Source organism: Cryptomeria japonica, chromosome 7 (assembly GCF_030272615.1).
Source record: "Cryptomeria japonica chromosome 7, Sugi_1.0, whole genome shotgun sequence".
NCBI lineage: Eukaryota > Viridiplantae > Streptophyta > Pinopsida > Cupressales > Cupressaceae > Cryptomeria > Cryptomeria japonica.
In genome coordinates, this window is record NC_081411.1 from 10,339,115 (window position 1) to 10,351,248 (window position 12,134).

At 36.3% G+C, this 12,134-nt stretch overlaps 1 protein-coding gene across 2 annotated transcripts; it reads left to right on the forward strand.

The window, feature by feature from the left end:
- The first annotated feature begins 767 nt into the window (after window positions 1-767).
- LOC131030835 (pentatricopeptide repeat-containing protein At3g12770) lies at window positions 768-7,927 on the forward strand. 2 transcript variants are annotated; one of them, XM_057961759.2, is made up of 2 exons: window positions 768-2,786; window positions 7,207-7,927. In XM_057961759.2, exons 1-2 carry the CDS (start codon window positions 993-995, stop codon window positions 7,363-7,365), a joined length of 1,953 nt encoding a protein of 650 aa, XP_057817742.2. In that variant the 5' UTR covers window positions 768-992; the 3' UTR covers window positions 7,366-7,927. The 2 variants fall into 2 exon arrangements, with proteins under 2 accessions (XP_057817742.2, XP_057817743.2); XM_057961760.2 differs by lacking the exon at window positions 7,207-7,927 and adding an exon at window positions 6,371-7,147.
- Window positions 7,928-12,134: the final 4,207 nt, after the last annotated feature.

A 12,134-nucleotide genomic window follows, 5' to 3' on the forward strand; every position in this document is an offset into this window, starting at 1 on the left:
CGTGGAATGAATCAGTCAGCTGAAGAATTGGGATTCATTAAAGAGATGTCTAATGAAATTTGCACGACTACTGGAAGGTCACTGATAATGATTTACATATAACCAGTACTTATATATAGAATTGGTTGTTGAATTGACTCATGCAGTATATCAGCATTACTTGTTTTTTAAGCTTTTGATGCTCTGAAATGTTGATCCTGATATCAAATCAAGACAATCAATGGACCAAAATAAAAGTTCTATAATAATATTCAGTAGGTGTTTTTTCTTTTTTATATCGAACATTCAGATTGATGCACCTAATTTAATGCACCTCAGGTAATTAAAAAATGCTTGAGAATGACGTGCTTTCCACTGGACAGTATGAGTGATTACAATGGTGGACAGAGGTAATATATGAAATCTACAATATTTAGACTATGTGCAGGATTGGTGATAGTAGTAAAAGTGTATTGGGAGGTATTTGTTAATGGCTTAGAATTGAAATATCAGCAGGACTGAAATAAAGTGCTCCTTTTCAGATCCAAACTCAAACAAATTACAGATCCAGATCTAATTCAGGAAATTGTCCTGAAATATATCGCAGGCTCCATGAAGTCAAAACAACTTTATAATAGCTTTCAAATTTTGTAACGGAACAACTGTCAAATTTCAATTGGAAAAGCATTTTAATAGGAAGGAAAGAATAGAAAAAAAAACAGATGACTGCGTACAACAGAAAGCAACAGATTTCCACCATCAACTACAAACATTTCTTCTCGTAAGTATCGTTACATATCTATAATTAATTATGCACGAAACCTATCACCTAGAATGCATCAATTCTCACCTAAATTTCATCTACTGTCACCCAGAGTAGATCAAATTTAATTATTGTGGGGACTCGCTTAAGGCTTATTTATTGGTATACTCTTCAAGGGGGTTACACAAAAGGAATTCTTTTCTGTGCATTTGATTAATGGTTTTGTTCATCACAGGGACTTTTAGTGGCTATGGCCGCCTTAAAATCCCCATCACCATTTTCATTTTCTGTAGGAATTCTTCCCCCAAAAAAGAAAAAGGATTCACTTTGCAATGTGCGTGTCAATTATATTAGTTCTGAAAATTTAGCCATTAAACTACAGAACAAAGACATACCACATAACAATAACACTGACTACAATGCCTATATTTCCTCTATGTTACGATCGTGTTGGGGTTTAGGATTGCTGAAGCAAATCCATGGCAATATTGTCAAAAATGGGGCTGGAGACAAAATCTCAGTGGAAGTTAAAGCTAAAATTATTGATTTGTACGGCAGATTTGGCGATGTGGGATATTCGCGTATTTTCTTCAATGAAATGCAGACTTCCAACAGGCTTGTGTGGAACACAGTGATCAGAGCTTGTGCCAACAATGACTACTTTGAGGAAACGCTTGAACTGTTTAATCAAATGCAGTTTGCAGGTATAAAACCCAACAAGTTTACTTTTCCCTTTATTATCAAGGCATGTACAGGACTTTTGGATTTGCAGCAGGGTAGGGAGATCCATAAACTTGTCGTAAGAAATGGCCTCGAAGCGGATGGGTATATAGGGCCGGCTCTTGTAAATATGTATGCCAAATGTGGCAGCATAGAGGATGCACGCCAAGTGTTTGATAAAATACCAGAGAGAAATTTGGTGCTATGGGCTTCAATGATTTCTAGGTATGTGGGAGTTGGAGATGGCTATTCAGCCTTGGGACTGTTTCGTGAGATGATGCATCTGAAAGAGATTGGGTTGGATTTTGGGTGCTTTGCTGGTGGGCTTAGGGCGTGTGGCCTTACCAATGGTCTGTTGCAGGGTAAGTCTATACATGCTCGGGTGATTAGATCTGGATTTGAATCAGAGTCCAGTGTGGTTTGTGCTCTGTTAAACATGTATGGCAAATGTGGATCTGGATATTTAAACAAACTGTTTGACAAAGTGCCTTCTACAGATTTGTCAATCTGGAATACTATGATATCAACATGTGCAAAGAATGGGTATGGTTTGAAAGCCTTGGAATTTTTTTATGAAATGCAGAAGTCTGGTATCGAACCGAGTCCATTCACTTTTGCCAATGTGATCCCTGCATTTGCTCATCTGGGAGATCTAGAGCAGGCAAAGTGGATTCATGAATGGGTAATTAGAAGAGGGTTTGAGTCCAATATATATGTTGGGACTGCCCTTGTAGACATGTATGCTAAGTGTGGCAGTGTGGAGGTTGCTCGAGAGGTGTTTGATAAAATTCCTAGAAGAAATGAAGCGACATGGATTGCAATGATTGCTGGGTATAAAATAAACGACCAGGCTGAGAATGCTCGTGTACTCTTTAATGAGATGCAAAAGGCCAGGGTCAAGCCAAATACTTCTGTTAGGTTTTTGTCTCGGGATGCTCTGGCAGATGGAGATTGGCAGCATTTTGATGACATGACTAATGAGTTTAGCATTGACCCTACAGTGAAGCACTATGCTCACAAGGTTGACATTCTCGGGAATGCTGGACGTTTCGAGGAAGCATGTGACTTTATCAGAAAGATGCAATTAGAAGATCTTGCTTCTGTGTGGGGGATTTTGCTTGGTGCTTGCAAACGTCACTGCAACACTGAACTAGCAGAACGTGTGGCAGAAAAACTTTTCAAACTAGAACCTAGAAATCCTAAATGGTATCAACTGTTGTCAGATGTTTATAGTGCTGCTGGCAGGATGGATGGCCTAGTTAAGGTGAAGAAGATGATGAAAGAGAGGATGCTACCAAAAATACCTCTAAGAAGCATACTTCAGGTAAATGATATGGTTATTTAGTTCTTTGTGAGAGATTACTCACTTCTGCAATTCTAGAAATTTTTAAGTATCACTGAAGATCTTGAATGAGCATTTACAGTAGAAGATCTTGAATGAGCCCTTACGGTAATCAGGATTACAAGTTTGGTGGTGCATGATCTTTTATTTTGAAGTGCTAACAGTTGGAGTTAAAATGCTACTCACACTTATCTGCTGTCCACAAGCGAAGCATGTCTTAAGAGGAATGCTTTGCCAATCAATTGACAATGCAGCTGAATTAATAAACTGGTGTTTGTTCTATTCGTTTGTCAGCACACAGGAACTTCTATTAGGATCAACAGAATCTGTGCATTTCATGACTGTCATGCTGCCATTTAATTATTCTCTCTGATAACTAAGTACAAAGATTTTCAAGAGATGCAAATTGATTTCCATTTTTAAGGAGAAACTATATACAAATAAAGATGGCTCCCTGAATGTAGAGACCATTTCTGTCTCCAATGTTCTTATAGGAAATCCCTAGTACTTATGAGAGATCTCATCATTTTTCGCTCAAGTGGATGAATAAGAGGATAAAGTAATACTTTTAATGAAAACTAGCTGAGTTCAATAAAGCCTGGGTTTCTTAGTTTTTTACAATCCGGCAGTGTGATTTGCTCTAATGACGTGTTACAAAAAGTTGCATTGCATAACATATTTTTTTTATTGCCTTTGCCTATATAAGCAGGATATTGGATTGCAATAATTTTTTACAACCTATTTTCTAGCAACCATATTTTGGCATGTAGTATATCAATACTTTTTATTTTTATTTATTTCCGGTGTTATGAGATGCTATATATTTTTCAAAAAAAAAACTTAAGAATTTCTTTCCGAGAGCAGGAAAAAACCTAACTTTTCCCTAACCTAAAAAGTTCTTATGGGAAGATCAACTGCTGTCCAAATGGATTGGCAGTAGTCTCAAAATTTAGTTGCAAGAGTCGTGGATAGCATCACACACATTGCTTTAAGGTTTTCAGAAAACTTAATAAGTCAAATCTAAGCTTAGTCATTTCTGCCTTACGAAAGCTTTTCAGTTGCACTTTTACTATTTAATTAGTAGATGAGAGTAGTTGAAGTTGCTCGCATTCATTTTTCTTTGTCCATGCAATAATCAGGCCATTTATCTACAAATTTCTTTATTCAAATATAACAAGAACACAAGGGATGCTGCACTTGAGCAATCATAAATATAGTTGCTGCAAAGTTGAAGCTTTCAGAACCAAAAATTTACTGGGTTTTGGCCACATCTAGAATATGATGTGGGAATTTTTGGGTTTCGTGGCTGTTTGGCTGGTTTAGTTTAGTTTTTGCCCAAGATTGCAACCATGATATGGTGGAAACCTCTGCAGGTGAAAAGATTCTTTGAAGCCCAAGGAATCATGCATATGGTTACTGCAAATCTGAAGCTTTCAGAACCAAAATTTTACTGGTTTTTTTTTCATATCTATAATATGGAGTGGACATTTTTGGGTTTTGTGGCTGTTTGGCTGGTTTAGTTTTATTTTTGCCCAAGATTGCAACCATGATATGGTGGAAACATCTGGAAGTGAAAAGATTCTTTGAAGCCCAAGGAATCAGGGCTCCTCTGTATGGGCTATTCTATGAATATTTTCCAGATATATCCAGAATAATCAATCAATGAAAATCCAAACCCATGCCACTCTCACATGACATTCTCCCTCAAGTTTTTCTCCATTATTGTAAGTAGAGCAAACCTATGTGACACTTGTACTCTGCATTTTTTAAGCATCTGGTATTTCATTAAGCATATTACTGGAATTCTTGCTTGGCACCATTTATTATTTTTATTAGGTGTTGTAAGAACTTAGAATAGTGGCTGATTAAGAAGAGGAGGCGGGATTCTAAAGACCCTTTTGATTAATAGACATGTTTTATGCGATACAAGTCAGTATTTATTTTCTGGTTTTTGCCAAATTTTATAGAAAGACTTGGGCTAATCCCCTTTCAAGCCAACTGGTTAGAGAGAGACTTGTTGGGTTGACTGGTGAAAATAGGCTCAGCACAGGAAAATCATCATTCCTGCTTTCCATAGGTACCTCTTGAAGCTAAGATACTGAATGTCTGTCTTTATATTCTAAATAAGGACCAAAATGATCTAATAAATAAGTTGATTTCTTTTTTTAGAGAGAAACCTACCAAGTTCCTACTGGTAAATAAACATTTAAGATATTATAATTTTGATGTACTTTGTACATCAATCTTCTAAAAATTGCATGAGGTTTGATTGTTGGATCAACACTCAATCAAGAAGGAAAATATCCTCTTTCTGAGCATGCGAAGGCTATTTGTGCTTCTATGATTTGCAGAGCCAGGATGATTCCCCTGATTATCTAGATCCCCTAGCATTCCATTGCCAATTATTGCTGGCATAGAAAATGTCTTAATGGCCAAATCTTGCACTTGGACATCAGGACAAACATCGATGAGTGTTTGAATGCCATGAACCTCTTCATAGCTCAAGTTAAAATTCATTTTCAAATAGGAAGCAATTAGTTTTAAGAAGTCTAGTCTTTTACCTTAAGCCAGTCTTAAAGATGTCTAGCATGGGCTCATATATAATTATGGCCAAATATTTATTAACAAATAAAAAATAGATAGATGGGTAACAACTTTCAAATTTTAATCAACACCGACTTTGAGAGAATTACTTGCATTTGCAACTAGAAAAATAATTTTATGATTGAACTTTGCTTAATTGATGGGACAGTGGAGGGTAGCCGGAAATCTCTTGAATTGAGATACTACAAAGAAAACATCCAATCTGTTAGAATCTATGCAGATTATTTTGTAAATACTTCTATTTTTATATTTTTACTCATAATTTCATACGACGATATGTTCTGTCATACCAGAAAGTCCCTGATGTTGATTATATTAGTCCTGTAATTAGAGGGTATGATTCCAACAATCATTAAAAGCAGTGCCAGTGTGTTGGACAAATAGATCAAATTGGTTTTATCAAGCGCAATTGAACTTGAAGTACTCAAGAAGTCTGCTATCTGGCAGAAGATATTAATGCCTTCACAACATTTGGTAGCAGTTTTACAGAGGGAAAACATATCTTTGATATATAGGCCAAAAGTAGATTATTCTTACATCTGAATAATTTTGCAGTGTTGATATTCCAGGTTTCAGGTTACAAACTTCAGTTTTATGACAGTACAATTTGTCAATCTTAAATCCCCAAAGAGTACAATCAACATTTTGATCTGAGTTTGAATGTTTGTGTCCCTGTTATGTTTTACTTGAAATAGTCGCTGGAGAGGTTTTCCAATATTTGTCTTACAGTTGGGAGTGCCACTGTTTTTTCATTGTTCAACTATTTATTCCCATCTCAAATGCCTTCGTCCTTGCAAGAATAATGTGCATTTGGAAGTGTTCTTATGTTTAGGATTATTTAGTCTATGATGCCTTGGTACTTTAAGAGGGTTTATTCATATTCTGAAATATGCGTAATCTGTAACTTTCTTTTGGCTTCTTATGTTTGTATGTAATGTTTGAGAGTGACTTTCTCTCATCAGGTTTCTGCCTGCTACAAAGAATAAGGAATGTTGGAATTTGGAGAAAGAAATAAGAAGATGCTTAAGATGAGTTGTAAATGCTGGGGAAAGACTGCTGGAATAGTAAAAACAGTTGGCTATGGTGCCAATCTATTTGGTTTACTGACGTCTGAGAACAAGGAGCATCTGAGAGTTAATCTGAAAAGTACTGCAAGCCTGACTACAGAGTAACTCATTGATGAATGTAAGATTATCTACTGTTCCGGTCATGAAACAATGTCAATCCTCTTGACATGGACCACAATATTGTTGAACGTACATCAAGGTTGGTGAGAGTGAGGTTACATAGAGGTGTTGAAGTATATGGGAGAAACAATTATCCAGATGCTGACAGGATAAGTTGCCTCAAAATTGTAAGGATCATCTAACAGAGACCTAAATTTTTATATGAATACCATAAAATATTGAATTTGTAAATTAATAAACTAGAGTAAGGGCTATTTGCTGCCACCTCTTATAAGGAATTTGACTAAAGGCTCTATCCTTTTCCCTGTACATGAAGTACCTACAGAATTTTATTGCAGATATAGGGTTTATGTGAAATGATATTAAAGGAGGTCAAACTATAACAGTTAGAGTGGGTAAGCAATTGGGCTAAGAAACAAAACAAAAAATACAGACATTATTTAAAAATCAAATCTATTCATATTCTCTTAGCAAAATATCTTCACAGGACGTACTGGGAAGCATACCCAATTTAATAATAATAAAGTTCATTATCAATCAAGTACTAGGATTTGAATTCAAAAGAAGTGTTTTGGATTCTTTCTCATAAATATTATATGATTGCTTTGTAGGTGAGAGTGATTATAAATGAGGCTTTGAGACTGCAGCGTTTCTATAGCTACAGGCATGTGGGAAGTGAAACTTGGAAGGCTCTCAATTCCTGCAGGCACTCAACTTGCTTTTCCAATACTTGCAATCCACCATGGTCCTTCTTTGTGGGGAAACAATGACCACAATTTCAACCCAGGGCAGCTTAGTGAAGGAATTGCAAAGAATGCAAAGCATTCAATGACATTCATGCACTTTGGATCAGGTCCAACTATATATGTGGGTCAGAATTTTGCCTTATTGGAAGAAAAATATAGTGTTGGCAATAAATCTGCAAAAAAATATTTCCGCTTCTTATACTCATGCTCCTATGCATTTGCTTACTCTGTGACTCAAACATTGAGCTCCAGTTATCCTCCAGATGAACTAATATCTCCAAACAGTACTACTGAGAGGCTCCTTTATTTATTGACTTTTTAATGTCAGTATAAATGTACTGTAGTAAAGTCTACCACCAAGCCTCAAGAGAACAGTACCTCAGATAAGTGTGTGCTGGGAATAATCAAAATCTTTCAACATGTCTCATATGTTCAACCAACTGATGTCATTGGTGAGTCCCAAAGATGTTCAAGCAAATTCCTGATTGTATTTTAGTCTAACTATATCATGTCTCATCATGAAGACGTCAAAAATCTCAAGTTACATGAAGGTGACAGGACAGTATATTTCTATTATGGGGTCCAATGATATCTCAAACAAAGAACTAATGATTTCATAATGGATTTAATGCACTGTTCTATGATAATTAGTCAATGAAAGAGATTCTTATGCTGCACATTCCCATGCCCTTGTGTCGAGTCAAATTATACCATACTAAGGTTCCAAGCAAACCTAGCACAAAAAGAGTCCACAGCACAAACAAAATACAAAGATTTCAAAGACAATGAAGTGCAGTAATGAAAAATGAAAGTTATATAAAAAATTTGTAAGCTTAATGAAGCACTTTAAAATCAAACACACCAAAAAAATTAACCAACTTAACCTATCATTGCAGTTAGCAATGGTGCTCATGTGCTGGAATGCATTATTGCCAAGTTAAACCCTCGCAACTTGGATGTTTCTGTGTCAGAGTTGATTAGCAGTGCTATGACCACAACATACTATTAATGTGTGTGTTTGTAGGGGGAAGTAACTAATAATGCAATTATGTCATGAAGGTAGTTCTGTAATTGTGACTAAATGAGCCATTGATGAATGGAGCTAAAAATGTTGATATGAAGAGCAGGAAAACAAATATAAATTCAGGTTTTTAAACAAGCAACAGTTGTGCAAGAACAATAAACTCAGAACACCAAATTGGGAAAAGGGAAACTCAAATTTATTAACTCTGTTACACTGTTACAGCTACAGTAGCATATGCCAATATATCATATCACATTATCTACATTATTTGAATTTGAAGTCTCCAAAGTAAATGAAGAGACAATCATGAGAGGCAAAGGAAGTTAAACGGTCCAAGACCATTGGACTTCGCACCCAACAATCTCCCACTTGAAGTCCAACCACTATTGCAAGAAATTCGCTCAGAGATATGCCCTACTTTTCCAGGCTTACTGTCACATCTTGACAAGGCCAAGAGGACTCTTGCAGAGCTCAAGCTTCTCCTTTGTGATTGCTTTCGTAAATGCATCAGCTGGATTCACATTAGTAGTTATTTTTTCCACTTTCAGCTTCCCCCTTCAAGGATACTTCAGATAAAATGATATCTCAGCTCAATATGCTTTGCACGATTGTGAAATGTTGCATTCTTGGCCAGATGAATAGTGTTGTTGCTGTTACAAAAGAGAGTAACAACATGCTGTTTACAACCCAATTCACCCAATATAAGTTGCAAGTTGCAACCATATTGTGTCCATAAAACCTTCAATGAGAGCAATATATCCAGCTTCGGTAGTTGAGAGTGCAATGACTTGTTGCAATATAGAAACCCAACTGATCGCAGCCCCAACAAATGTAAAAACATAACCGGTAGTTGATCTTCGTTTTTCCAAATCACCAACCATGTCAGAATCAACAAAACCTTGCAGTCGTGTATCTTTTCCTCCAAAACACAGAGCATAGTCAGAAGTGCTCTTCAAATATCTTAAAATCCATTTAACAGCTTGCCAATGAGTTTTTACCATATTGCTCATGTATGTGCTGACTACTCCCACTGCACGAGCAAGGTCAGGTCTTGTGCAAACCATCGCATACATGAGACTCCCAACAACAGAGGAATAAGACACTTGTTCCATGAATTTTTTTTCTTATGTTGTTTGAGGACACATCTCAGATGAAAGTTTAAAGTGATCAATAAGAGGTGTGCTAACTGGCTTAGCATTCTTCATACTAATTCTGTCTAAAACCTTTTCAACATATTTTTCTTATGACAACTTCAATTCACATTTCTGCCTCTCTTATATTGTCATGCTAAGAACTTTCTTTGCAGCTCCTAAATCCTTAATAGAAATTTTGTAACCTAACTACTGTTTCAAATTGCTAACAACAACCATGCTAGTGCTGATCACTAGCATATCATTAACACACAACAATAGCAAAACAAATTCACCATTTTCTTAAACTTTGTAATAAACACAAGGATCAATCTTGCAAAATGAAATTTTGTTCAGCTATGAACGAGTCATTTTAAATACCACTGACAAGGAGCTTGCTTTAGCCCATACAAACTACAATTTAATTTGCAAACTAGATCCTCATTACCTCGTTTCTCAAAGCCTTCAGGTTGCTGCATGTACAATTCCTCATCCAAATCACCATGGAGAACCGTTGTTTTGACATCAAACTACCACAATTCAAAGTCATACACAGCAACTAATCCCAACATTGCCTGAATGGAAGTCATTTTGCCTAGTGAAAAATTTATAAGAAATCTACACCCTTTTTGCTGATCATATCCCTTCACTACCAATCTAGCTCTGTATCGTTTCTTCCCCCCATCTTCTTCTTTCAATCTGTATACACACCTATTTTTTAAAACTTTACGGTGAGGTGAAAGAGGGATCAAATCCCATGTGTGATTTGTCATCGACAAACCCATCTCTTCTTTCATGGCATCATTTTCACTATTTTTGTCATGACAAGCTTGTTCAAATGTTGCAGGTTCAACTCAATCAAAGATCAATAAATGATGAATAAAATCATCAATTTTGGCGGTGCTCTACACTCCCTGGTAGACCTCCTTAATTGAGGAAATTGCACCTGTGAAATTTCTTGTGCATCATTGTTATTATTATTTTCATTTAGCTACAGGGGCGACTAGCATGAAGACTGTGAAGAGTTTGTAAGGTTGCATGAAGTTTTGGGGTAGCATAGGAGTATGCAAAGGCAACTTGTCAGCAAATTGTTGCGAAGGACCTAAGCTCTTTTGTTCGTACATAGAAGTTGAAGTCCTTTTTGAATTAAACATATCACTCTTAGAAATGATATCTTCCAATGACATTCTTTTGCAGGCTTCCTCTGGTTCCAACAAACTTGGGAACGCTTTTTCATAAAAAATTAAATCTCTGCTACGAGTAACTTAATTGGCAGTTAGATCCCACAACCTGTAGTCATATTTCTCATCTCCGTATCCAAAGAAGATGTATCACTTTGACTTTGACATTTTGTTCATCTCTCGTGTATGTGAACAAAGACCTCATATCCAAACACCCGTAAATGATTATATGAAATTTTCCTTCCAGGTCTCACTTTTCCTCTGTGATTTCAAAATCCAACCAAGATGATGGACCTCTGTTAATTAAATAAACAGTTGTAGTAACAAATTCTTCCCAAAATTGTTTTGCCAAACCAACATTTGAGAGCATGGTCCATGCTCTAGCCAAAATAGTCTGATTCATCCTCTCAGCTGCACCATTCTCCTAACGTGTAAAAAGAAATTTTTTGATCCTTTTAAAGCCAGCATAAAACTGATCAAACTCTATACAATAGAGTTCACCACCATTATCCATTTTTAAACATTTAATTTTATTTCCGGCCTGATTTTCTACAAGTGCTCTGAATTTTTAAAAGATGCTATACTTTAGATTTCCATATTAACATATAAACCCAACATTTTTTGTGCAATCATCGAAAAAAGTAACAAAGAAATTAGACCACCTATCGATGTAATCTCTGTGGGGCAGAAGACATCCAATTGCACAAGCTCCAATTGCATTGTCTTCTTGTCATTTCTCGTGGTAGAGAAGTTGATTCTTATTTATTTTCTGTAGATACGATGCTCACACAATTTCAAATCAATTGATTTCAGACCTGGATATCGACCTCTTTTATGCAAAATCTCAAGGCCATTTTTGCTCATAGAACCACGCCTATCGTGCCAATTTTTTGAGCCACTATTCACAATTGGCATCATAACTCTCACTTCAACAGGACTCTCTTGCACATACAAAGTGCCTAATTTGTTGTCCCTAGCAATCCCCAAGGCTCCTTTTGTCACCTTCCATGTGCTTGAATAAAAAGTGATTCTACAACCTTGAAGATCCAATTGACCTGCAGAAATCAAGTTCCTTTCGAGTTAAGGGACGTGCCTCACGTCCCTCAACATTGCAGAGTCGCCAACTATTTCCGTTTTCAATTTCAATAAAACACCTCGTTTGTCAATAATGTCACAAGGTTCATCATCCCCCAGATAAATCTTACCAAATTGACCCTCTTGATAATTTTTAAAAAACTCATGGCACAATATTGTATGAAAATAAGCTTCAAAATCCAACACCCACACATTTGCAACAGCTTCTCCAATGGTCAAAACAAGTTCACCTACATCTTCATTTGTAGCATTCACTTCATTTTCCTCTAACTGATTTTCCACCGTCTTGAAAGACCAACAATTTTTCTTTATTTGGCTTTCTTTGCCACAAACCCAACATGTATCTCTACCTCTAGATTTGGA

Bases quoted from the DNA above. Each gene is read 5' to 3' on its own strand.
- LOC131030835 (XM_057961759.2), top strand. From the start codon at position 993: ATGGCCGCCTTAAAATCCCCATCACCATTTTCATTTTCTGTAGGAATT. The intron at 2,787-7,206 runs GTAAATGATATG...ATTGCTTTGTAG, and splicing joins CTCTAAGAAGCATACTTCAG to GTGAGAGTGATTATAAATGA.